The 27,629-nt window shown below is 51.6% G+C and overlaps 1 protein-coding gene across 2 annotated transcripts in view; it reads left to right on the forward strand.

The window, feature by feature from the left end:
* rasa3 (RAS p21 protein activator 3) overlaps positions 1 to 27,629 on the forward strand; it is a 121,110-nt gene that overhangs the window by 8,955 nt on the left and 84,526 nt on the right. The window contains exons 1-2 of one of the 2 annotated variants that reach the window (XM_067986635.1): positions 19,761 to 20,547; positions 20,677 to 20,794. In XM_067986635.1, the coding sequence (XP_067842736.1) occupies positions 20,691 to 20,794 (104 nt within the window). In that variant the 5' untranslated portion in view covers positions 19,761 to 20,547; positions 20,677 to 20,690. Of the gene's footprint in view, positions 1 to 19,760; positions 20,548 to 20,676; positions 20,795 to 27,629 lie in introns of those variants that run through there. The other variant, XM_067986636.1, reaches the window with a different exon arrangement.

A 27,629-nucleotide genomic window follows, 5' to 3' on the forward strand; every position in this document is an offset into this window, starting at 1 on the left:
ACTGGTTGTGAACGTCAGTTAATCTGCTTCATGGTGTCACACTCGGGTTTATGCTTCCAGGCCAGTGACCCTGATGATGTCATTGGCATTCATGCTCTAAAATCGAAATGGTCAATGTTAGAGACCATTGTTGTTCTTCACCCAATGTCGAAGGGGTTCAGTGGGTGAACTGAGTGCTGATATTAAGGCATCTGCTGTGGAATCAGTACTTCTGACACACAAGCGCTGTGTGAATATACTTAAATATGAGCCAACAAGCCTCACTCCAGTTTAAACTGCATTTTAAATCAAGCTGGTGAATATTTTTGAGAAAAAGGGAAGGACTTGCATTTATATATCACCTTTCACGACCTCAGGACGTCCCGAAGCACTTTACAGCCAATGAAGTATTTTTTAAGTGTAGTCACTGTTGTAATGTAGGAAACGCGGCAGCCAATTTGCGCACAGCAAGATCCCACAAACAGCAATGTGATACTGACCAGATCATCTGTTTTTTTAAGTGATGTTGGTCGAGGGATAAATATTGTCTGGGACACTGGGGTGAACTCCTCTGCTCAATGAACAACAATGAATGTAAAAGTTCAAAGATGTGGTTGTGAGGGCAACTGTTGAATTTAAAGGAGTAGGGAGAGAAATGCCTGAGAATCAATATTTACAAATTGACAATTTAATTTGTGCCCCTAGCAGAGAGCTGGCTTTGGATGTAAAATCCAATTATTCATTTGTTGCTCTGCGAGGGACGCATATGAGCCAAGGTTGAGTGTGTAAGATTATTCATCTGTTTGAATATTATCCCATTTTAACAATTTGTTCTTAAGATAGAGGTGAGGCTGGCAAGGCCGTATCCTCATTTGCCGTGAGGGCATTAAGTCAGACATGTAGTGTGGGACTGGAGTCAGGTATAGGTAGACCCCCCTCTTCGTATTCTGTCAGTTTTCTCCGATGGGGTTTGCCTGTTGTACCACTTCATGCTGTCTGATTACGTGCAAAATTTGCCTTCAAACATAAGAGCAGTGTGGATTGCAATAGGGTGATTTTGGACCATTCAGCGATGTCTAATATAATTTGCATAAACCATTTATCTCTTCTCGTACTTTCTGTGCAACAATTTTTGATTAATCGCTAATGACTGTTGGGTAAAGTTGCCAACTCTAGCCCCCCAGAGGGGTCCCCAACCCTCTAGGATTGCCCTGGAGTCTCCACTAATTAAAGATTAATCTCCAGGATACTCCTGTGAGCAAACCAGGAGAAAAATCACAGGGGCGTTAAAAAAAAATTGTGTTTTAAATAAAATTTCTTTGAACACTTTTGTTTATTAGTTATAATAGTATCTGAGATGGGAAAAAGGCTGTTTGACTGACAGTCAAGAATCATCCAATTGGGCAGCAAAGAGTTTATTCGCTTTCCAATTGGCCTTGGGTAGGCGGGGCATCGTGAGGATGGGCGTGTTGGGCGACCAATGGCGGGAGTGTGGGGACGAGGCGGTTGGAGGCAGGAGGTCATGTGATGACACCTCCAGGAATACGTCCAACCAGAGTTGGCAACCCTACCTTCCAGTAGGGAGCCGCATTCAGAGGGATCGTGGGTCAGAGCTAGAGCTTACAACACTGTATTGTCAACTCTCTGAAGGAGCTCCCGTTGCCCGAGACTCCCAGCGGGAATGCTGACTGTTATTGTTACAGGTACATTACGATTGGCTGCATTTTTGCACAACATTTGTCAGTTTTTGAAATTGCGCCCGCACCATTTTGTGACTAGTAAATCTGCCATTTTGTAGGCGGATAGTAAATAACAATAAAAAGTAGCAGAAAATACTGTGACAGAGGCTGTTGTGGATCCCCCCCCTACCCCGATCACCTCCAAAGCAAGGGGGGAGGGGGGTGAATATACATCAACTTTGAAACTTGTTTCAGCTGTTCAATATTGATCCCGCACACAGCAAAGAGTTAAGAATATAATATGCAGTGCAGTATTATTGGGAATGGGCGCTGAGCCAGATCGGGAAGATGAAGTCATATAAGTGTGGCCACTTTGGATGATTTGCACATTTTTACCATTTCCTGCTTTGAAAAATGTTTGCACAGAGGGTTGCTCTGGTCCTGTGGTGATGTGGGATCAGTTTTGGTTTCTTGTAAGTTGAAGTGATGTCAAAAACCCCATGTGATTAGGATAGTGGTGTCAGTGGGAGAGAGACGGATGTTTTGCTAAATGTTGCTCCCCGCGTCAAGTGTCTGTTTCACTGAAATTTGGAGAGCAATTTGAAGAGAAGAAGCCAGTGTTTCAAGTAGTCCCAGTGCAGCACAAGCATTCCCTGCCTTTTTAAAACAAATAATCCACACGGATGACACTGGGGCAACTCCGACTCATCAACATGAGGAACACACATGCTCCTGTTTTTAAGACGCACAACTAATAAAGGAACTTAAACATAAAATGTACTTTCAACAAAACAAAAGGAAACTTATAAATTTATTGTCAGTGTCTATAAGACACTTTATTCCTTGTGGAAGGGAGACGTTCAGAGTGATCTCTCTCCACCCCTGGCTGTGTCCATCCTGGACCTGTGTGATTCTATGTGACTTGAGTTGTTTGGTAAAGTCTATTTCACAATCTAGCTAAGCCTCATTTCCCTGCAAATTGTGGTAACTAGCCATCCCCATGCTGTAGCTAATTAGGCAAACGGATGAAAAGTCCTCTTAAAGCCAGTGATTACAGATAGAGGCCCCAACATTGTCAGGGACATGGTATTGGAGACACAGAGAGAGGACAGTCGGTTTTGTAATGGACCCAAATCCGTAAAAGGGTAAATTTTCGGAACCTTTGCTCCCACTGCAGAGTCCCAGTTGACAGACGGGTAGAGCGGAGAATTGGGTGTGGAGGTCACTGTGCTCCTGATTTAATTTTAACGGCTGGAAAATAGGGAGTGTTGCCAATGGAGCACGCTGCACCTGATAATCCAATCAGCATCGTTCAACATTTACCCTTTGTGTATCAGCTGGTTTCAATTAAAGGTAATCCATCCTTTCAGATAACCGCTGTGTTTTGTTTTTATTTTTTTGGAAGTGTTTTTTTTAATTGAATTTCAATACCGAAGACCCAGAAATGACCTTTCACGGATCAATGCAGAGAATGCATCGAAGGGTGCAAATGATTAATTTCTCATTTTCAAAAATTTGATAAGGCTATCTAACCTGGCACTAAATGCCAGGCAATTAAAGTTATTGCTATCTCTACATCTTTTAAATAGCTGTTGGTATTTTTCCAGCATTCTGTTCGACCTGCAGATTTGCCTTGGCATCTAACATTTCTTGGTTTACAAAGAATCACATAGAATTCACAGCACAGAATCAGGCCACTCGGCCCAACTGGTCTATGCTGGCGTTTATGCTCCACACGAGCCTCCTCCCTCCCTACATCATCTCACCCTATCAGCATATCCTTCTATTTGTTTCTCCCTCATACACTGATCCAGCTTCCCATTAAATGCATACGGTATTGCTTGCACCCATGTGAAAGTGATATTTTCTACGTCCGTTGGCCTTGGCACCACCACTGGAGGGGAATTGGCAGAAGCACGTCCTGCCCACTCCCAATTATTTTTGGCATGGCTTGCATTAAATTTTCCTTCCCCCTCTTCCCCTCTTCCCCCCCCCCCCCACCCACTTCAAATCATGGAATGGTCCCCTCCCCCATTCATTATTTGTTTGTGTCTCGGCTAACTGGTAAAATCCGTAAGTTGAGTCCCAGGGTTCTCAGGTTGTACAAACTAATTGGTAGATATTGATCTGTATAACTAATTGGACAATTATTTATTTCAAAAGAAATGTGATCTTGTGAGCTATTTACTAATTGATGCATTTGTGCCAAGTGTCAATCCAGCTCGGAGTCTGTATGCGTTTATAGGAACATAGGAACAGGAGGAGGCCATTCTGCCCCTCAAGCCTGTTCCGTCATTCAATTAGATCATGGTCGATCTGTATCTTAACTCCGTTTACCCGCCTTGGTTCCGTAACCCTTAATCCCCTCACCCAACAAAAATCGATCAATCTCAGTTTTGAAATTTTCAATTGACCCCCAGCCTCAAGAACTTTTTGGGGGAGAAAGTTCCAGATTCCCACTCCCCTTTGTGTGAGGAAGTGCTTCCTGACATCACCCGTGAAGGGCCTGGCTCTAATTTTAAGGTTATGCCCCCTTGTTCTGCACCCTCTCACCAGAGGAAATAGTTTCTCTCTATCCACCCTATCAAATGAATAGTCCAAACTATACAACACGGCCCTAGCAGGATATAGGGGTCAGTTTCAAGTTGGAATTCTAAATTGAAATTTACCCAAATTTTGCCCTTGCTCATCCACTGTCTCTGACAGTGCAACACTCCCTCAGTACTGCCCCTCTGACAGTGCAGCGCTCCCTCAGTACTGACCCTCTGACAGTGCAGCGCTCCCTCAGTACTGCCTCCTGACAGTGCAGCGCTCCCTCAGTACTGCCCCTCTGACAGTGCAGCGCTCCCTCAGTACTGCCCCTCTGACAGTGCAACACTCCCTCAGTACTGACCCTCTGACAGTGCAACACTCCCTCAGTACTGACCCTCCGACAGTGCAACACTCCCTCAGTACTGACCCTCCGACAGTGCAACGCTCCCTCAGTACTGCCCCTCTGACAGTGCAGCGCTCCCTCAGTACTGACCCTCTGACAGTGCAACACTCCCTCAGTACTGACCCTCCGACAGTGCAGCGCTCCCTCAGTACTGCCCCTCTGACAGTGCAACGCTCCCTCAGTACTGCCCCTCTGACAGTGCAACACTCCCTCAGTACTGACCCTCTGACAGTGCAACACTCCCTCAGTACTGACCCTCCGACAGTGCAACACTCCCTCAGTACTGCCCCTCTGACAGTGCAGCACTCCCTCAGTACTGCCCCCTGACAGTGCAACACGCCCTCAGTACTGCCCCCTGACAGTGCAACACGCCCTCAGTACTGACCCCTGACAGTGCAGCGCTCCCTCAGTACTGACCCTCCGACAGTGCAGCACTCCCTCAGTACTGACCCCCCGACAGTGCAACACTCCCTCAGTACTGACCCTCTGACAGTGCAGCACTCCCTCAGTACTGCCCCTCTGACAGTGCAGCACGCCCTCAGTACTGCCCCTCTGACAGTGCAGCACTCCCTCAGTACTGACCCCCCGACAGTGCAACACTCGCTCTGTACTAATCCTCCGACAGTGCAGCACATCCTTAGTACTGCCTCTCCGACAGTGCAGTGCTCCGACAGTACAGCACTCCCTCCATACTGCCCCTCCGACAGTACAGCACTCCCTCCATACTGCCCCTCCGACAGTGCAGCACTCCCTCTGTACTGCCCCTCCGACAGTACAGCACTCCCTCAGTACTGCCCCTCCGACAGTGCAGAACTCCCTCAGCGCTGCCCCTCCGACAGTGCAGCACTCCCCCAGCACTGCATTGAAGTGTCAGCCCAGATTATGTGCTCCAGTCTCTGGAGTGGGACTTGAACCCACAACCTTCTGACTCAGAGCCGAGGGAGTGCTGTCACTGAACCACGGCTGACCATGGTCTGGAGTGTAGACGTGGGAAAACAAAAATAACTCGAATTATGGACCGAGTGTGCAGACACTGTATAATGTGCCGATTTTCATTTAAGGATCTTAAAACTCTTGTGACCATGATGATTCTGGTATTTAGGAGGAAGGTTTGGCAGTTGGACAGATGTGTATGAGTTGGCAGCTGGGAACTGCCTGCCAAGTTACAACAGAGAGTCTCATCTGGAAATGATTGTTCACAGATCAGTCCAGTGTTTCTTTTTTGTTTTGTTTTTCTCTAACTTTTCTTTGTGGCATGTTAGGGCTGTGGCTCTTGGGCTGTCTGTGGAAGTCAGTGAGGCTTTTAAACAAATGTTTCCTTGTAAGAGAAAGGTGTTTAAAATGTGCGCTGTGTATTTTTGTTTTCAAAACGGAGATTTCTCACTCAGTGTTTGGTGAATTCCACATTTCCTCCCTTGGCTCATGCTGTTCACAAAATAGCTTTGAGGGGAGATCCAACTTTGTGTTGAAGATTAGATTTTGATTTTGAAATTGCTTGTCCTCATTCTCCTTAATAGTTCGGTCGTTGTCGGTGCTTTGGATAGGATTAACGTTCCAAGTGATCCGCATTTGTTTTCTTGTTTCTAAAGGCAACTTCTCTGTTTAGAAATAAGTAATTTTTTTTTGTATAATAGGAGTCAGACTTTAAACACCCAGAAACACTTCTCTCCACTGCAGCTCTTTTTGGGGGAAAAAAACCCCAGAAAGATGTGTCCAGGCATAGAATGATACAGCACAGAAGGAGGCCATTCAGCCCATCGTGCTTGTGCTGGCTCTCTGAAAGAGCTGTCCAATTAGTCTCACTCCGCCCGCACTTTTCCCAAAGCCCTGCACATTTTTCCTCTTCAAGTATTTATCCAATTCCCTTTTGGAAGTTACTATTGAATTTGCTTCCACCGCCCTTTCAGGCAGCGCATTCCAGATCATAACAATCAAGGGATATGGGGCTTACAATCCGCTGCATAAAAACATCTCTCCTCTGGCTCTTTTGCCAATTATCTTAAATCTGTGTCCTCTGGTTACCGACCCTCCTGCCAGTGGAAACAGTTTCTCCTTATTTACTCCATTGAGACCCCTCATAATTTTGAACCCCTCTAACTAGGTCATCCATATAATTTTATTTTTAACTGTAAATGAGGTGAAATGAACCCATGATACTCTCTCCTTTCTTCAACATGGGTGGAGCATGAAGGGATGATCCAAAGACAATGCTCCAGGCACCCAGGAGGAATCTCAGGAATGTGGGAACTTGCTCTGTATTGTCACAGATACCATGTGACCCTCCCGCTATTACTGAAGTGTCCTCCACATGAGCAGTATCTTAATCTCCTGTGCCCACTCTGTTCCTACATCCCTTTATTCCCCTGTCCTACGAAGAGAGATTGAGTAGAATGGGCCTATACTCTCTGGAGTTTAGAAGAATGAGAGGTGATCTTATTGAAACATATAAGATTCTGAGGGGGCTTGACAGGGTAGATGCTGAGAGGCTGCTTCCCCTGGCTGGTGAGTCTAGAACCAGGGGGCATAGTCTCAGGATAAGGGGTCGGCCATTTAGGACTGAGATGAGGAGAAATTTTTTCACTCAGAGTTGTGAATCTTTGAAATTCTCTACCCCAGAGGGCTGTGGATGCTCAGTTGTTGAGTGTATTCAAGACTGAGATCGATGGATTTTTGGACTCTTAAGGGAATCAAGGGATATGGGGATCGGGTGGGAAATTGGAGTTGCGGTCGAAGATCAGCCATGATCTTATTGATTGGCGGAGCAGGCTCGAGGGGCCGTATGGCCGACTCCTGCTCCTATTTCTCATGTACTTATGTCACTGGTCCATCCATGTTGGAGCATTGTCTTTGGATCATGCCTTCATGATCCACCCATGTTCTATCCATGTTGGAGCACTGTCTTTGGATCATGCCTTCATGATCCACCCATGTTCTATCCATGTTAGAGCACTGTCTTTGGATCATGTCTACTCAGACTCATTTTTGCTTCCGTCGTGGGATTCTTCCAAGTACTGACTGTATCTTTGTTACTTTCCCATCACATGCAACTTAAACAATTGCAAGGTTAATGTCAACCTTTCAAACTGGAAATATGTCATTAATTTAAATGCTGGGATTTGCCCAGGAATCTGTCTTCATGCACTAGGAGCGACAATCCAGTCTGCATTTCACTGAAGAAAGCCTTAAAAACAAAACACAAATACTCCCAAATCAGAGAGGGATTGGCCGAGCCAGTCACGTGAATCGAAGCGCAGAGACTGCACTTATACAATGGCCGCAGCCTTCGTGCCCTATCATTAGGCTGGGGTAAGCGGTCAAGCTGCTCCATGACTCCATCATGCCTCATTGTCCCCGTCTCTCATTCTTGTATGCTTCAATATTAACTGGCGTTGAATTGCACCCAATTCTCTGCACTGTTGGGGAAATCTTGTTGTCAGGAATTGTTTCATTAGCTGTTCTGTTAAACCTTTGCTTCTGAATCAATATCTGTAGTTGGTTCTGATCTGGCTGAAATTCAGATTTCTGATGTGGCAGACAGGCTTACTTTAAGTGTGTGGGAAGTGAATTTACTATTCGATAAGGTGCCACATAAAAGGTTGATACGCAAGATAAGGACTCATGGGGTTGGGGTTAATATATTAGCATGGATAGAGGATCGGTTAATGGACATAAAACAGGGAGTAGCGATAAACGGGTCATTTTCAGGTTGTCAGGCTGTAACTAGTGGGGTGCCGCAAGGATCAGTGCTTGGGCCTCAGCTATTTACAATCTATATTAATGACTTAGATGAAGGGACCGAGTGTAATGTATCCAAGTTTGCTGACGATACAAAGCTAGGTGGGAAAGTAAGCTGTGAGGAGGACGCAGAGAGTCTGCAAAGGGGTATAGACAGGTTAAGTGAGTGGGCAAGAAGGTGGCAGATGGAGTATAATGTAGGGAAATGAGAGGTTATTCACTTTGGTAGGAAGAATAGAAAAGCAGAATATTTCTTTAAATGTTGGTGTTCAGAGAAACTTGGGTGTCCTTGTACGAGAAACACAAAAAGTTGGCATGCAGGTACGGCAAGCAATTAGGAAAGCAAATGGCATGTTGGCATTAATTGCAAGGGGGTTAGAGTACAAGAGTAAGGAGGTTTTACTACAATTGTACAGAGCTTTGGTGAGATCACACCTGGAGTACTGTGTACAGTTTTGGTCTCCTTATCTAAGGAAGGATATACTTGCCTTAGAGGCGGTGCAATGAAGGTTCACTAGATTGGTTCCTGGGATGAGAGGGTTGTCCTATGAGGAGAGATTGAGTAGAATGGGCCTATACTCTCTGGAGTTTAGAAGAATGAGAGGTGATCTCATTGAAAAATATAAGATTCTGAGAGGGCTTGACAGGGTGGATGCTGAGAGGTTGTTTCCCCTGGCTGGCGAGTTTCGAACTAGGGGGCATAGTCTCAGGATAAGGGGTCGGTCATTTAAGACTGAGACGAGGAGGAATTTCTTCATTCAGAGGGTTGTGAATCTTTGGAATTCTCTACCTCAGAGGGCTGTGGATGCTCAGTCGTTGAGTATATTCAAGGCTGAGATCGATAGATTTTTGGACTCTCGGGGAATCAAGGGATGTGGGGATCGGGTGGGAAGGCTCGATGGACCTTATGGCCTACTCCTGCTCCTATTTCTTATGTTCTTAAAAATTACAAAGAACGTACAGCACAGAAAGAGGCCATTCGGCCAAACAGGTCTATGCTGGTGTTTATGCTCCACACGAGCCTCCTCCCTCCCTTTTGCATCTAACCTTCTCAGCATATCCTTCTATTCCTTTCTCCCTCGTGTTTATTTAGCTTCCCCTTAAATGCATCTATGTTATTCACCTCAACTATTCCTTGTGGTAGTGAGTTCCACATTCTCACCACTCTCTGGGTGAAGAAGTTTCTCCTGAATTCCCTATTGGATTTATTAGTGACTATCTTATATTTATGGCCCCTAGTTCTGGTCTCCCCCACAAGTGGAAACATCTTTTCTACGTCTATCCTATCAAACCCTTTCATAATCTTAAATGTTAAAATTGGATAGCCATGTAGGGAAGGATAGAACATTAGAACCTGGTCTTTGATTGTTTCCACCTTTTATTCACAGAGATTCCCCTTACACACACACCACACCCTAGATAAGCTCTCCTATAAAAAGGATATGAGCGTTCCCAATTGATACCCACCCCCTGAATACAGTCAACACTAATTGCTATAAATCATACAATTAACATTAAAGACCTCTATCAGGTCACCTCTCAGTCTTTGCTTTTCTAGAGAAAAGAGCTCCAGCTTATTCAGTCTTTCCTGATAGGTAGAACCTCTCAGTTCTGGTATCATCCCAGTCAATCTTTTATGCACCTTGTTCCGTGCCTCTGTATCCTTTTTATAGTGTGGAGACCAGAACTGTTTGCAGTACTCCAAGTGTGGTCTAACCAAGGTTCTGTACAAGTTTAGTACAACTTCTCTGTTTTTTGATTCTATCCCTCTTCATAAACATTCAGCCTCCATCAAGTGAGACACCTTTTTCATGATATTGAGATACTTGAAGAGGACCCGATGGGTTTCACCAGCATATAACTCTGGTATATCCTTGGATGAAACCAAAACCATTGTGAGATTTGGCTTTGAGACTATTGGAGACTTGGAAAACTGAATCTTCACTTTGGGCTAGTCCTGGGCACCTTTTATTTGATGGTTGTTGGTGCAAATTCTCCGTTACGGCCACTACTTGGCTAACTTGACAAGTAACTTGACTCTTGCCGTAGTTCTAAGTGTTCAGAATCTGGGAAGATGAAGTTTTAAGAAAGTATTCTTTATTTATTGGAGGCTTTAACCTAGTCAGTCAATGAGTCTGTCTCTCTCTTTGTCTCTCTTTTCTTTCTCTCTCTCTCTCCCCCCTCCCCCCTCCCCCCTCCCCCAACTATATATCTCTCTCTCTCTCCCCTCCCCCCCAGCTATATCTCTCTCTCTCTCCTCCCCCCCAGCTATATCTCTCTCTCCCCTCCCCCCAGCTATATCTCTCTCTCTCCCCTCCCCCCCCAGCTATATCTCTCTCTCTCTCCCCTCCCCCCCAGCTACATCTCTCTCTCCTCCCCCCCAGCTATATCTCTCTCTCCCCTCCCCCCAGCTATATCTCTCTCTCTCCCCTCCCTCCAGCTATATCTCTCTCTCCCCTCCCTCCAGCTATATCTCTCTCTCTCTCCCCTCCCCCCCAGCTATATCTCTCTCTCCCCTCCCCCCAGCTATATCTCTCTCTGTCCCCTCCCCCCCAGCTACATCTCTCTCTCTCCTCCCCCCAGCTATATCTCTCTCTCCCCTCCCCCCAGCGATATCTCTCTCTCTCCCCTCCCCCCCCAGCTATATCTCTCTCTCTCTCCCCTCCCCCCCAGCTATATCTCTCTCTCCCCTCCCCCCAGCTATATCTCTCTCTCCCCTCCCCCCAGCGATATCTCTCTCTCTCCCCTCCCCCCAGCTATATCTCTCTCTCTCTCCCCTCCCCCCCAGCTATATCTCTCTCTCTCCTCCCCCCAGCTATATCTCTCTCTCCCCTCCCCCCAGCGATATCTCTCTCTCTCCCCTCCCCCCCCAGCTATATCTCTCTCTCTCTCCCCTCCCCCCCAGCTATATCTCTCTCTCCCCTCCCCCCAGCGATATCTCTCTCTCTCCCCTCCCCCCCCAGCTATATCTCTCTCTCTCTCCCCTCCCCCCCAGCTATATCTCTCTCTCCCCTCCCCCCAGCGATATCTCTCTCTCTCCCCTCCCCCCCCAGCTATATCTCTCTCTCTCTCCCCTCCCCCCCAGCTATATCTCTCTCTCCCCTCCCCCCAGCGATATCTCTCTCTCTCCCCTCCCCCCCCAGCTATATCTCTCTCTCTCTCCCCTCCCCCCAGCTATATCTCTCTCTCCCCTCCCCCCAGCGATATCTCTCTCTCTCCCCTCCCCCCCCAGCTATATCTCTCTCTCTCTCCCCTCCCCCCAGCTATATCTCTCTCTCTCCCCTCCCCCCAGCTATATCTCTCTCTCTCCCCTCCCCCCCAGCCATATCTCTCTCTCCCCTCCCCCCGCCATATCTCTCTCTCCCCTCCCCCCCAGCTTTCTCTCTCCCCCCAGCTTTCTCTCTCCCCCCAGCTTTCTCCCTCCCCCCAGCTTTCTCCCCCCAGCTTTCTCTCTCCCCCCAGTTTTCTCTCCCCCCCCCAGTTTTCTCCCCCCTCCCCCCTCCCCCCAGTTTTCTCTCCCTCCCCCCCCCAGTTTTCTCTCCCTCCCCCCCCCAGTTTTCTCTCCCCCCCCCCCAGTTTTCTCTTCCCCCCCCCAGTTTTCTCTCCCCCTCCCCAGTTTTCTCCCCCCCCCAGCTTTCTCTCCCCCCCCCAGCTTTCTCTCCCCCCCCCCCCCAGCTTTCTCTCCCCCCCCCCCCCAGCTTTCTCTCCCCCCCCCCCCCAGCTTTCTCTCCCCCCCCCCCAGCTTTCTCTCCCCCCCCCCCAGCTTTCTCTTCCCCCCCCCCCAGCTTTCTCTTCCCCCCCCCAGCTTTCTCTCCCCCCCCCCCCAGCTTTCTCTCCCCCCCCCCCAGCTTTCTCTCCCCACCCCCCCCAGCTTTCTCTCCCCCCCCCCAGCTTTCTCTCCCCCCCCCCCAGCTTTCTCTCCCCCCCCCAGCTTTCTCTCCCCCCCCCAGCTTTCTCTCCCCCCCCCAGCTTTCTCTCCCCCCCCAGCTTTCTCTTCCCCCCCCCCAGCTTTCTCTCCCCCCCCAGCTTTCTCTCCCCCCCCAGCTTACTCTCCCCCCCCCAGCTTTCTCTCCCCCCCCCCAGCTTTCTCTCCCCCCCCCCAGCTTTCTCCCCCCCCCCAGCTTTCACTCCCCCCCCCCAGCTTTCACTCCCCCCCCCCCCAGCTTTCACTCCCCCCCCCCAGCTTTCACTCCCCCCCCCCAGCTTTCTCTCCCCCCCCCCCAGCTTTCTCTCCCCCCCCCCCAGCTTTCTCTCCCCCCCCCCCCAGCTTTCTCTCCCCCCCCCCAGCTTTCTCTCCCCCCCCCCCAGTTTTCTCTCCCCCCCCCCCCAGTTTTCTCTCCCCCCCCCCCAGTTTTCTCTCCCCCCCCCAGTTTTCTCTCCCCCCCCCAGTTTTCTCTCCCCCCCCCAGTTTTCTCTCCCCCCCCCCCAGTTTTCTCTCCCCCCCCCCCCAGTTTTCTCTCCCCCCCCCCCCCAGTTTTCTCTTCCCCCCCCCAGTTTTCTCTTCCCCCCCCCCCCAGTTTTCTCTTCCCCCCCCCCCCCAGTTTTCTCTCCCCCCCCCCCAGTTTTCTCTCCCCCCCCCCCCCCAGTTTTCTCCCCCCCCCAGTTTTCTCCCCCCCAGCTTTCTCTCCCCCCCCAGCTTTCTCTCCCCCCCCCAGCTTTCACTCCCACCCCCCAGCTTTCACTCCCACCCCCCCAGCTTTCTCTCCCCCCCCCCCCCAGCTTTCTCTCCCCCCCCCAGCTTTCTCTCCCCCCCCCAGCTTTCTCTCCCCCCCCAGCTTTCTCTCCCCCTCCCCCCCCCCAGCTTTCTCTTCCCCCCCCCAGCTTTCTCTTCCCCCCCCCCCAGCTTTCTCTCCCCCCCCCCAGTTTTCTCTCCCCCCCCCCCAGTTTTCTCTTCCCCCCCCCCCCAGTTTTCTCTTCCCCCCCCCCAGTTTTCTCTTCCCCCCCCCCAGTTTTCTCTCCCCCCCCCCCCCAGTTTTCTCTCCCCCCCCCCCCAGTTTTCTCTCCCCCCCCCCCCAGTTTTCTCCCCCCCCCCCCCAGTTTTCTCCCCCCCAGCTTTCTCTTCCCCCCCCCAGCTTTCTCTTCCCCCCCCCCCAGCTTTCACTCCCACCCCCCAGCTTTCTCTCCCCCCCCCAGCTTTCTCTCCCCCCCCCAGCTTTCTCTCCCCCCCCCAGCTTTCTCTCCCCCCCCCAGCTTTCTCTCCCCCCCCAGCTTTCTCTCCCCCCCCCCAGCTTTCTCTCCCCCCCCCAGCTTTCTCTCCCCCCCCAGCTTTCTCTCCCCCCCCAGCTTTCTCTCCCCCCCCCCCCAGCTTTCTCTCCCCCCCCAGCTTTCTCTTCCCCCCCCCCCCCAGCTTTCTCTCCCCCCCCAGCTTTCTCTCCCCCCCCCAGCTTTCTCTCCCCCCCCCCCAGCTTTCTCTCCCCCCCCCAGCTTTCTCTCCCCCCCCCAGCTTTCTATCCCCCCCCCCAGCTTTCTCTCCCCCCCCAGCTTTCTCTCCCCCCCCCAGCTTTCTCTCCCCCCCCCAGCTTTCTCTCCCCCCCCCCAGCTTTCTCTCCCCCCCCCCCAGCTTTCTCTCCCCCCCCCAGCTTTCTCTCCCCCCCCCCCCAGCTTTCTCTCCCCCCCCCCAGCTTTCTCTTCCCCCCCCCAGCTTTCTATCCCCCCCCAGCTTTCTCTCCCCCCCCCCAGCTTTCTATCCCCCCCCCCCAGCTTTCTCCCCCCCCCCAGCTTTCTCTCCCCCCCCCAGCTTTCTCTCCCCCCCCCAGCTTTCTATCCCCCCCCCCAGCTTTCTCTCCCCCCCCCAGCTTTCTCTCCCCCCCCCAGCTTTCTCTCCCCCCCCCAGCTTTCTATCCCCCCCCAGCTTTCTCTCCCCCCCCCAGCTTTCTATCCCCCCCCCCCCAGCTTTCTCCCCCCCCCCAGCTTTCTCTCCCCCCCCCAGCTTTCTCTCCCCCCCCCAGCTTTCTCTCCCCCCCCCAGCTTTCTATCCCCCCCCCCCCAGCTTTCTCCCCCCCCCCCCAGCTTTCTCTCCCCCCCCCAGCTTTCCCTCCCCCCCCCAGCTTTCTCTCCCCCCCCCCAGCTTTCTCTCCCCCCCCCAGCTTTCTCTCCCCCCCCCCCCAGCTTTCTCTCCCCCCCCCCCAGCTTTCTCTCCCCCCCCCCCCCAGCTTTCTCTCCCCCCCCCCAGCTTTCTCTCCCCCCCCCCCCCAGCTTTCTCTCCACCCCCCCCCCAGCTTTCTCTCCACCCCCCCCAGCTTTCTCTCCACCCCCCCCAGCTTTCTCTTCCCCCCCCCCCAGCTTTCTCTCCCCCCCCCCCCAGCTTTCTCTTCCCCCCCCCCCCCAGCTTTCCATCCCCCCCCCCAGCTTTCCATCCCCCCCCCCAGCTTTCTCTCCCCCCCCCCCCAGCTTTCTCTCCCCCCCCCCCCAGCTTTCTCTCCCCCCCCCCCAGCTTTCTCTCCCCCCCCCCCAGCTTTCTCTCCCCCCCCCCCCCAGCTTTCTCTCCCCCCCCCCCCAGCTTTCTCTCCCCCCCCCCCAGCTTTCTCTCCCCCCCCAGCTTTCTCTCCCCCCCCAGCTTTCTCTCCCCCCCCAGCTTTCTCTCCCCCCCCAGCTTTCTCTCCCCCCCCAGCTTTCTCTCCCCCCCCAGCTTTCTCTCCCCCCCCAGCTTTCTCTCCCCCCCCCAGCTTTCTCTCCCCCCCCAGCTTTCTCTCCCCCCCCAGCTTTCTCTCCCCCCCCCCCCCCAGCTTTCTCTCCCCCCCCCCCCAGCTTTCTCTCCCCCCCCCAGCTTTCTCTCCCCCCCCCCCAGCTTTCTCTCCCCCCCCCCAGCTTTCTCTCCCCCCCCCCAGCTTTCTCTCCCCCCCCCCAGCTTTCTCTCCCCCCCCCAGCTTTCTCTCCCCCCCCCAGCTTTCTCTCCCCCCCCAGCTTTCTCTCTCCCCCCCCCCCAGCTTTCTCTCTCCCCCCCCCCCCCCAGCTTTCTCCCCCCCCCAGCTTTCTCCCCCCCCCAGCTTTCTCCCCCCCCCAGCTTTCTCTCCCCACCCCCAGCTTTCTCCCCCCCCCAGCTTTCTCCCCCCCCCAGCTTTCTCCCCCCACCCCCAGCTTTCTCCCCCCACCCCCAGCTTTCTCCCCCCCCCCCCAGCTTTCTCCCCCCCCCCCCCAGCTTTCTCCCCCCCCCAGCTTTCTCTCCCCCCCCCCCCAGCTTTCTCTCCCCCCCCCCCCCCAGCTTTCTCTCCCCCCCCCCCAGCTTTCTCTCCCCCCCCCCCCCCAGCTTTCTCTCCCCCCCCCCAGCTTTCTCTCCCCCCCCCAGCTTTCTCTCCCCCCCCCCCCAGCTTTCTCTCCCCCCCCCCCCCAGCTTTCTCTCCCCCCCCCCCCCCCCCAGCTTTCTCTCCCCCCCCCCCAGCTTTCTCTCCCCCCCCCCCCAGCTTTCTCTTCCCCCCCCCCCCAGCTTTCTCTCCCCCCCCCCCAGCTTTCTCTCCCCCCCCCCCCCAGCTTTCTCTCCCCCCCCCCCAGCTTTCTCTCCCCCCCCCAGCTTTCTCTCCCCCCCCCAGCTTTCTCTCCCCCCCCCCCCCCCCAGCTTTCTCTTCCCCCCCCCCCCCCAGCTTTCTCTTCCCCCCCCCCCCCAGCTTTCTCTCCCCCCCCCCCAGCTTTCTCTCCCCCCCCCCCCCCAGCTTTCTCTCCCCCCCAGCTTTCTCTCCCCTCCCCCCCAGCTTTCTCTCCCCACCCCCCCAGCTTTCTCCCCCCCCAGCTTTCTCCCCCCCCCCAGCTTTCTCTTCCCCCCCCCCCAGCTTTCTCTTCCCCCCCCCCAGCTTTCCCCCCCCCAGCTTTCTCTTCCCCCCCCCAGCTTTCTCTTCCCCCCCCCAGCTTTCTCTTCCCCCCCCCCAGCTTTCTCATCCCCCCCCCAGCTTTCTCTTCCCCCCCCCAGCTTTCTCTCCCCCCCCCCAGCTTTCTCTTCCCCCCCCCCAGCTTTCTCTTCCCCCCCCAGCTTTCTCTTCCCCCCCCCAGCTTTCTCTCCCCCCCAGCTTTCTCTTCCCCCCCCCCCCAGCTTTCTCTTCCCCCCCCCTAGCTTTCTCTTCCCCCCCCCCAGCTTTCTCTCCCCCCCAGCTTTCTCTTCCCCCCCCCCCAGCTTTCTCTTCCCCCCCCCCCAGCTTTCTCTTCCCCCCCCCCCAGCTTTCTCTTCCCCCCCCCCAGCTTTCCCCCCCCCAGCTTTCTCTTCCCCCCCCCAGCTTTCTCTTCCCCCCCCCAGCTTTCTCTTCCCCCCCCCAGCTTTCTCTTCCCCCCCCCAGCTTTCTCTTCCCCCCCCCCCCAGCTTTCTCTTCCCCCCCCCCAGCTTTCTCTTCCCCCCCCCCAGCTTTCTCTTCCCCCCCCCCAGCTTTCTCTCCCCCCCAGCTTTCTCTTCCCCCCCCCCCAGCTTTCTCTTCCCCCCCCCCAGCTTTCTCTTCCCCCCCCCCAGCTTTCCCCCCCCCAGCTTTCTCTTCCCCCCCCCAGCTTTCTCTTCCCCCCCCCAGCTTTCTCTTCCCCCCCCCAGCTTTCTCTTCCCCCCCCCCCCCAGCTTTCTCTTCCCCCCCCCCAGCTTTCTCTTCCCCCACCCCAGCTTTCTCTTCCCCCACCCCAGCTTTCTCTTCCCCCCCCCCAGCTTTCTCTCCCCCCCCCCCAGCTTTCTCTCCCCCCCCCCCCCAGCTTTCTCTCCCCCCCCCCCAGCTTTCTCTCCCCCCCCCCCCAGCTTTCTCTCCCCCCCCCCCCCAGCTTTCTCTCCCCCCCCCCCCAGCTTTCTCTCGCCCCCCAGCTTTCTCTCCCCCCCCAGCTTTCTCTTCCCCCCCCCCCCCAGCTTTCTCTCCCCCCCCTCCCCAGCTTTCTCTCCCCCCCCCCCCCCCAGCTTTCTCTCCCCCCCCCCCCAGCTTTCTCTCCCCCCCCCCCCCCAAGCTTTCTCTCCCCCCCCCCCCCAAGCTTTCTCTCCCCCCCCCCCCCCCAGCTTTCTCTCCCTCCCTCCAGCTTTCTCTCCCTCCCCCAAGCTTTCTCTCCCCCCCAGCTTTCTCTCCCCCCCCCCCCAGCTTTCTCTCCCTCCCCCCCCCAGCTTTCTCTCCCCCCCCCCCCCCCAGCTTTCTCTCCCTCCCCCCCCCAAGCTTTCTCTCCCCCCCAGCTTTCTCTCCCCCCCCCCAGCTTTCTCTCTCTCTCTTCCCCCCCCCAGCTTTCTCTCTTTCTCTCTTCCCTCCCCCCCAGCTATATCTCTCTCCCCTCCCCCCAGATTTCTCTCTCTTCCCCCCTCTTCCCCAGATTTCTCTCTCTTCCCCCCTCCCCCCCAGATTTCTCTCTCTCCCCTTCTCTTTTTCTTTCTCACTTTGTCTCTCTCTCTCTCTCTCCTATATGTTTTCACTTGTCTGTGGGGGTAGAGGTCCCAGTCATAGTGGAGTTCCTGCTCGTGTCTCGGATTCCTCACGTGTAGAGTGATTCTGCCGATCAAGGTAAAAATCCAGTTATCCTGAAAATGAACCCAGATGTTCAGAGTGACAGGAGCCGTGGGCTGTCCTCCTGGGGGACCCTTTGGAAATTAATGGCTGTAGGTGCAGAAATTACACCCAGAAATTGCACCGAGTGTCACATGGGCTCCCTGATAGTATCTTATTTTCAGGGAGTGGCACCTGTAAAGTTTAAACTACCTTAATCCGTTCACCGTGTACGCCCGTGAGCTCTGGGCTATCTGTGCAGACGTGCTTTTATTTTTGTTTCTTTTCCACCCACTTTAGGTTCTCACAAGCGCACACCAAGTTTCTAACTGTCCGCAAGAGAACTGTCCGACGTGTTTCTTCCTCCCAATATGGGGAAGCACCTGTATTTACTCTGTGAACGGGCACACTGGCATTTATATAGCGCCTCATCAAAAGGGATTTGCCACAATTAACTTTGGAAGCGTAGTTATTGTTGTTTTGTAAAAAGACTTGCATTTCTGTAGGTTGTTTCATAAGCTCAGGACATCCCAAAGTGCTTTACAATCAATGAAGTACTTTTGGAGTGTACTCACTGTTGTAGTGTAGGAAACGCAGCAGCCAATTTGCGCACAGCAAGATCCCACAAACAGCAATGTGCTAATGACCAGATAATCTGTTTTCGTTCCGTTAGTTGAGGGATAAATATTGGTCAGGACACCGGGGAGAACTCCTCTGCTCTTCTTCTTCCTAAGATCTTTTATGTCCACCTGAGAGGGCAGATTTAATGTCACATCCAAAAGACGGCACCTCCGACAGTGCAGCACTCCCTCAGTACTGCACTGGGAGTGTCAGCCTAGATTTTGTGCTCAAGTCTCTGGAGTGAGGCTCGAACTCACGACCTGCTGCCTCAGAGGCAATCGCGACTGTCAATTTGTGACACCAGAGTCCCACAAACAGCAATGAGATGGACGACTACTTTCGGTAGTTGATAGGTGGTTGTTGCCCAGGTGACCAGGAGAGCTCCCCACCATTGCTCACTTGGTGCAGTGGGATCTTCAATATCCACCCGTACAGGCAGTTTAATGTCTCATCTGAAAAACAGTGCCTCAGTATCGCACTGAAGTGTTAGTTCAAATTTATTTAGTGAAGTGAGGCTTGAAACCACAATCTCTTGACTTGCGGGCAAGAGTGCTACTAACTGAGCCAAGCTGACAGTTGTCCTTTTTTAAAAAAAAACTTTGGTCTAGCATTAAACTAATCAGTTTGTTTTTCAAACATGTCACAGAATTCCACAGAGACGTGTAAAAGAGCTGCCTATCAAGTCTGACTATACAGGAAATTAGTCGACACAATCTGTAGTCTGGGAGTTGTTCTGTACAATTACCATCTTTTGTGCTTCCAAGACTTGATCACGATTTTGTGACAGTTTTTAAAATTCATGAGCATACTCGGCTGCATTCAAATATGAGATCATTAATCTGCTGCACAGGGAACAACGGAATCAAAATCTTTCCCGAGCCAAATTGTGACTCAGTTGGTAGCAGTCTTGCCTCTGGGTCAGAAGGTCGTGGATTCAAGACCCACTCCAGAGACTTGAGCGTAAAATCCAGGCCGACGCTCCCAGGGCAGTACTGAGGGAGTGCTGCCTTGGTGGAGGTGCCATCTTTCGGATAAGACGTTAAACTGAGGCCCCGTCTGCCCTCTCAGGTAGAAGTTAAAAAAAATCCCATGGGACTATTTGAAGAAGAGCAGGGGGAGTTCTCCCCTGAGCCCTGGGCCAATATTTATCCCTCAACCAACGCCACTAAAAAACAGATTATCTGGTCATTTATCACATTGCTGTTTGTGGGAGCTTGCTGTGCACAAATTGGCTGCCGTGTTTCTTACATTACAACAGTGACTACACTTCAAAACATACTTCATTGTAAAGTGCTTTGGGATGTCCTGAGGTTGTGAAAGGCGCTATATAAATGCAAGTCTTTCTTTCTTTAGAAACAGCTCCATCTACGGTTTGTGTACAATTGGTTGCCGTGACTACACTTCACTACCGTTGTATGTGTTACAAAAAGCGGAGTTCCTAAACGTCTGTGTAAATCAAATAACAGCTGCCTTGTGTTGTATACGTCCTCCCTGCCATCACATGGATGAAAAATAGGGCACTGACCTATGTCCGAAGATAAATGTTCCAAATCCCCTCTTGGGTCAGACCTGATACCTTCCAGGGACGTGGGTGCATTTAACGGACACTGACCCTATGAGAAGGCAGTTGTAGCCTGTCCGTTCTCATCCTTGTTTTCAAATCCCTCCATGTCCTCACCCCTCCTTATCTCTGTAACCGCCTCCAGCCCTACAACCCTCCGAGATCTCTGCGCTCCTCCAATTCTGGTCTCTTGAGGATCCCCCATTCCTTTGCCCCGCCATTGGCGGCCGTGCCTTCAGCTGCCTGGCCCCTAAGCTCTGGAATTCCCTCCCTAAACCTCTCCGCCTCTCCACCTCTCTCTCCTCTTTAAGACCCTCCTTAGAAACTATCCCTTTGACCAATCTTTTGTTCAACAGTCCTAATATCTCCTTGTGTGGCTCGGTGTCAAATTTTGTCTGAAAATGCTCCTCTGAAGCGCCTTGGGACGTTTTACTACATTAAAGGCGCTATATAAATGCAAGTTGCTGTTGGCAATAGGTTCTGCTTTAAATTGAACCCTGGAGGTGTGACACTCGGAGAAAGGCAATCCCTTCCACCAATGTTCAATGGTGTCTCTTCTTATGGAAGTTTGTATTTTGGTCGTGTTGGTGTAGACAGACATCAGCAGCGGGAATTCAGGTGTGTTGAACAAAGGGCCTTCAGCATCTGTGTCTTGGTTATGCTTCTTCTTGTACAGTTCTGCGTAGACCAGGTTGCTTTGGTTTTGATTCCAGTGCCAATTACCCGCTCTCTCTTCTTGTCTTGCAGGAGAAGCAAAAAACATGCCTCCCTATCCCGGACCAAATAAGATGCGGGACTGCTACTGTACGGTCAATCTGGATCAAGAAGAGGTGTTTAGGACCAAAATAGTGGAGAAATCCTTATGGTACATGTTTTTAACGTTACTGAATTTTAATTTCACTTGTAAATGTTTGGCTACTGAAGTGAAAATATTTTAGCATCAGTTGAAAACAATGAGCAGAATAAAATTACTGCAGTTGCTCAGACCTTTCTCCGTCTCTGAAATCGATGACTGGTGTTCATAGACCGTTTCATGGCCGCGCCCCTCCCTATCTCTGTAACCTCCTACAACCCTCCCGGATCTCTGCGCTCCCCCAATTCTGGCCTCTTGCGCATCCCCGATTTCCTTCACTCCACCATTGGCGGCCGTGCCTTCAGCTGCCTAGGCCATAAGCTCTGGAATTCCCTCCCTAAACCTCTCCACCTCCTTTAAGATGCTCCTTAAAACCTACCTCTTTGACCAAGCTTTTGGTCACCTGTCCTAATATCCTATTATGTGGCTCGGTATCAAATTTTTGTTTGATAATCGCTCCTGTGAAGCACCTTGGGATGTTTTACTACATTAAAGGCGCTGTATAAATGCAAGTTGTTGTTGTTTGAAGTTACTGGCAGTCCTAGGTACCTTGGATAAATAGACACTTGTGAGGATAAATGGGGAGTGCATGGAAAGAGGCAGGTCCCTCATCAGCCGAGCCTCTGCAACACTTCTCCGACAAGATTACTGATGGTGATCAACAACAACTTGCATTTATATAGCGCCTTTAAAACGTCCCAAGGCTCTTCACAGGAGCGATCATCAGACAAAAATTGAAACCGAGCCAAAGAAGGAGATATTAGGACAGGTGACAGGTGAACAATGGGAGGCCGGTCAGGAGTGCATTGGAATAGTCGAGTCTGAAAGAAACAAAAGCACAGACGAGGGTTTCAGCAGCAGATGAGCTGAGGCAGGGGCGGAGACGGGCGATGTTACAGAGGTGGAAGTTGGCTGTCTTGGCGATGGAGAGGATATGGGGTCTGAAGCTCATCTTCAGGGTCAAATAGGACGATGAGGGAGCGAAAGGCCTGAGACAGTGGCCAGGGAGGGGAATGCAACCAGTGGTGAGGGAACGGAGTTTGTGGCGTGGCCGAAGACAATATCTTCTGTCTTCCCACTGTTTAGTTGGAGGAAGTTGCAGCTCATCCAGGAATGGATGTCGGACAAGCAGAGGCAGTGGATCTGAGCATAGACCCAAGCTTATTACTTTTTCCTTCCTCCCAAACACTAGGCCAGTTGTGACACCATTACTGCCTGAGATCAGCTAACTTGGCCCAGATTGTGGATTGAATGTGGAATCTTCCTGCTTTCTGTGGCTCAGTAATTCGGCAGTTGGTGTATTTACCCACTCAGCTGTTAGAGGAGCCTGACACAGACATTTCTGATACTGATTGTGGGGACCAATGGGGATAAACGTGATGAAATCCTAACCCTGGAGAACTTGCTGGAACTCCTTAGTGATGAAGAAAGTCCTGAATCCTTCGGGAACATTTTGGGGTTAAATTTCCCGGGGGCTTTTTGCAATCTTCCGCCGTAACTTTGGCGGAAGATTCACGGAAGATTTGGAGAAACAGCGTAAGTGAACGTTTTCCACCATTTTCCCCGGGTTTCAGCGGATCGGGGCCAATAAGGGGGGAGTGGGGGGTGGGTGGGGGGGGGGGGGAGAAAAAAACTCTCTGGAAACTCCTCTCCGATCACCTCAGGCGATTGAAACCAGCCCAGGGGGAATCACATGGACCATGTATATGTTAATTGTTAATCCACTTACCTTCTGTATGATGCGACCTCTGCCCCAGGCAGGAACCGAGAGTCAGGTCCCACCGCGCCAGCCAGCAGCACATTCCAGGGGCTCGCTACTCCCTGGGAAAAGAAGAACTGCCTAAGATCCAATCTATTCCCACTCTTACCCCCAGAATGTCTCTCTTTATCCTTTTTGTTTAACCATTGAAGATTTGAATGGCCCACCCCACTAGATCAACAGGTATGAAAATCAAAGTTAGAAATTGGAACTGAACGTGAAAAGCTTTGTTGTCCCTCCAGCCTCCCTGCCACGCTGGGAAAGTTGGAGCAAGACCCGGAAAGTGTCTCATCCTTTGCATTTCCAACTAATCTGAACTTGAAATGTCGCTCACCGATGCCAAATTCACACATCTATTACGTTAAATAGCTCGGTTCAAGTCTGTGCATTTTTAATTTGCTTCATAGCTCTTTTGTTGTTAAACTTCAAATCTCTGCAAGTGAGCATTAGAGGCTTTAGTGAATAAAACCAGGGGATTTTGCCTGTCATTCCTCCTTCCGAAGAAAGAACTCAGTGCCAGCATTTGAACAAGAGTTTCCCTTGACAAGTGAATAAAGAGACTTTACTTTTTGCTCTGCCAACTAAATATTCGAGTTTTTTTTTTCTGTTGAGAACCAAAATGGAATTGTCCCACATTTGTGTACAACGCACACAGAGCTGTCCCACTCATCAAGGACCTGCTGAGGGTAGTTTTTGTGCGTTACTGCTGAGGATTTCTGCGACTTAAACTGCAGCAAGGCTGTGACTGGCGTTTGTCAGGATTCCCTGTGCCCAGGAAGTTCCTCCCGCGCAGGACACCAGAATTTACAGCCGTGCAATTTATTATCGTGCGATAGTGTCGAACAGCAGTCACTTGAGGCCTTGCACTGACTGGCTTAGAGGGTTAAATTATGAGGACAGGTTGCACAGACTAGGCTTGTATTCCCTCGAGTGTAGAAGATTAAGGGGTGATCTAATCGAGGTGTTTAAGATGATTAAAGGATTTGATAGGGTAGATCGAGAGAAACTATTGCCTCTGGTGGGAGAATCCAGAACAAGGGGGCAGAACCTTAAAATCAGAGCCAGGCCGTTCAGGGGTGATGTCAGGAAGCACTTCTTCACACAAAGGGGAGTGGAAATCTGGAACTCTTTCCCCCCAAAAAGCTGTCGAGGCTGGGGGTCAATTGAAAATTTCAAAACTGAGATTGATAGATTTTTATTAAGTAAGGGCATTAAGGGTTAGGGAACTAAGGAGTTTAGGATACAGATTGGCCATGATCTAATTGAATGGCGGAAGAGGCTCGAGGGGCTGAATGGCCTCCTCCTGTTCCTATATTCAGTGCTGGGTTGTACCAATGTGTCGCTCAGGGAAGCGTACTACATTTCGTCATGGGGTGAGAGGGAAGTTTTTAGTTAGTTTGTCCTTTCTGGGCTTGAGGTCCCTGCTTCCGGCCCTTCAACATGAAAGAACAGTGAGTAAATGAGCAAAGATCTTGCATTGTCATCGTTCCTTATCCGTCCTGGAGCACTGCGCATACAACAGATTATTTTGGAAGTGTAATCACTGTTAATTAAGTGCAAACATGGCAGCCAGTTGTGCTCAGTAAGATCCCACAAACAGCAGATGAGGTGAATGACCTGCTAATTTGTCTTGTTTTTTTTTTGTTTTGTTGGGTTGCTTGAGGGAGGAATGTTGGCCAGGACACCGGGAGAACTCTCTGCTCCTCTTCCAATGGCACCCATGGGATCTTTAACGCGCACCTGAACAGGCAGACGAGGCCTCGGGTTAAACCTCTCATCTGAAAGACGGCACCTCCTGTGCCGTACTGAGGGAGTGCTACATCGTTTGCAGTGTCAGCATAGCTTACGTGCTTAAATCTATTCGAGTGAGGTTGGTTGTGAGATCGATACCAACTTAGCCATCACCAATACCCAGATTGGGCCGCCATGTGACTCCAGTCCCACAATATGTGGTTGACACTTAATGCCCTCAGGGCAACTAGAGATAGACAATAAATACAGCCTTGCCAGTGTCGCCCACATCCCGAGAAACTGGCAGGATTCTTGGTATTTGCCTGATTGCAACAACTCAATTCATTCTTCAGCCGGGCGTCCCATTGAACTATAGCCCACGGAAACTTCTGATAGATCCTCCAAAGAGTTGTCCCTGGTTTCAAAACCTAATTTATGTGCAGCTAGAGCTTTTATAGAATCATAGAAATTTACAACACAGAAGGAGGCCATTCGACCCGTCGTGTCTGTACCGGCCGAAAAGGAGCTATCATGCCTAATCCCGCTTTCCAGCTCTTGGTCCACAGCCCTGTAGGTTACGGCACTTCATGTGCTCAACCAAGTTGAGGGTTTCTGCCTCTCCCACCCTCTCATGGCAGTGAGTTCCTGACCCCCACCACCCTCTGGGTGAAAACATTTCTCCTCAGCTCCCCTCTAATCCTTCGACCAATTACTTTAAATCTATGCCCCCTGGTTATTGACCTCTCTACTAAGGGAAATAGGTCCTCCCTATCTGCTCTATCTAGTCCCGTCATAATTTTGTACACCTCAATTAAATCTCCCCTCAGCCTCCTTTGTTCTAAAGAAAACAACCCCAGCCTATCCAATCTTTCCCCACAGCTAAGATTCTCCAGTCCTGGCAACATCCTCGTAAATCTCCTCTGTACCCTCTCTAGTGCAATCACATCCTTCCTGTAATGTGGTGACCAGAACTGTACGCAGTACTCAAGCTGTGTTTTATACAGTTCCAGCATAACCAGTGTTTTATACAGTTCCAGCATAACCTCCCTGCTCTCTTATTCTATGCCTCGGCTAATAAAGGAAAGTATCTTTACAGTAGCATAGTGGTTATGTTACTGGACTAGTAATCCAGAGGCCTAGACTAATAATCCGGAGTCATGAGTTCAAATCCCGCCACGGCAGCTGGAGAATTTAAATTCAATTAATTAAATAAAATCTGGAATTAAAATACTAGTATCAGTAATGGTGGCCATGAAACTACCGGATTGTCGTAAAAACCTATCTGGTTCACCAATGTCCTTTCGGGAAGGAAACCTGCCGTCCTTACCCGGTCTGGCCTATATGTGACTCCAGACCCACAGCAGTGTGGTTGATTCTTAATTGCCCTCTGAAATGGCCTAGCAAGCCACTCAGTTGTAAAATCTTGCTACGAAAAGTCATAATAAGAATAAAACCAGATGGACCACCCGGCATCGGACCACGAGGCACCGGACACGACAAAGGCAAATCAAGCCCAATCGACCCTGCAAAGTCCTCCTCACTAACATTTGGGGACTTGTGCCAAAATTGGGAGAGCTGTCCCACAGACCAGTCAACCAACAGCCTGACATAGCCATACTCACAGAATCATATCTTTCAGCCAACGTCCCAGACTCTTCCATCACCATCCCTGGGTATGTCCTGTCCCACCGGCAGGACAGACCCACCAGAGGTGGCGGTACAGTGATATACAGTCAGGAGGGAGTGGCCCTGGGAGTCCTCAACATTGACTCTGGACCCCATGAAATCTCATGGCATCAGGTCAAACATTGGCAAGGAAACATCCTGCTGATTACCACCTACCGCCCTCCCTCAGCTGATGAATCAGTCCTCCTCCATGTTGAACACCACTTGGAGGAAGCACTGAGGGTAGCAAGGGCACAGAATGTACTCTGGGTGGGGGACTTCAATGTCCATCACCAAGAGTGGCTTGGTAGCACCACTACTGACCGAGCTGGCCGAGTCCTGAAGGACATAGCTGCCAGACTGGGCCTGCGGCAGGTGGTGAGTGAACCAACACGAGGGAAAAACCTACTTGACCTCGTCCTCACCAATCTACCTGTTGCAAATGCATCTGTCCATGAAAGTATTGGTAGGAGTGACCACCGCACAGTCCTTGTGGAGACGAAGTCCCGTCTTCGCACTGAGGACACCATCCAACATGTTGTGTGGCACTACCACCGTGCTAAATGGGATAGATTCAGAACAGATCTAGCAGCTCAAAACTGGGCATCCATGAGGTGCTGTGGGCCATCAGCAGCAGCAGAATTGTATTCCAGCACAATCTGTAACTTCATGGTCCGGCATATTCCTCACTCTACCATTACCAACAAGCCAGGGGATCAACCCTGGTTCAATGAGGAGTGTAGAAGAGCAGGCCAGGAGCAGCACCAGGCATACGTAAAAATGAGATGCCAACCTGGTGAAGCTACAACTCAGGACGACATGCATGCTAAACAGCGGAAGCAACATGCGGTAGACAGAGCCAAGCGATTCCACAACCAACGGATCAGATCAAAGCTCTGCAGTCCTGCCACATCCAGTCGTGAATGGTGGTGGACAATTAAACAACTAATGGGAGGAGGAGGTTCTATAAACATCCCCGTCCTCAATGATGGCGGAGTCCAGCATGTGAGTGCAAAAGACAAGGCTGAAGCGTTTGCAACCATCTTCAGCCAGAAGTGCTGAGTGGATGATCCATCTCGGCCTCCTCCCGATATCCCCACCATCACAGAAGCCAGTCTTCAGCCAATTCGATTCACTCCACATGATATCAAGAAATGGCTGAGTGCACTGGATACAGCAAAGGCTATGGGCCCCGACAACAACCCGGCTGTAGTGCTGAAGACTTGTGCTCCAGAACTAGCTGCGTCTCTAGCCAAGCTGTTCCAGTACAGTTACAACACTGGCATCTACCCGACAATGTGGAAAATTGCCCAGAAATGTCCAGTCCACAAAAAGCAGGACAAATCCAATCCAGCCAATTACTGCCCCATCAGCCTACTCTCAATCATCAGCAAAGTGATGGAAGGTGTCGTTGACAGTGCTATCAAGCGGCACTTACTCACCAATAACCTACTCACAAATGCTCAGTTTGGGTTCCGCCAGGACCACTCGGCTCCAGACCTCATTACAGCCTTGGTCCAAACATGGACAAAACAGCTGAATTCCAGAGGTGAGGTGAGAGTGACTGCCCTTGACATCAAGGCAGCATTTGACCGAGTGTGGCACCAAGGAGCCCTAGTAAAATTGAAGTCAATATGAATCAGGGGGAAAACTCTCCAGTGGCTGGAGTCATACCTAGCACAAAGGAAGATG

This window comes from Heptranchias perlo, chromosome 6, assembly GCF_035084215.1.
Source record: "Heptranchias perlo isolate sHepPer1 chromosome 6, sHepPer1.hap1, whole genome shotgun sequence".
Classification (NCBI taxonomy): domain Eukaryota; kingdom Metazoa; phylum Chordata; class Chondrichthyes; order Hexanchiformes; family Hexanchidae; genus Heptranchias; species Heptranchias perlo.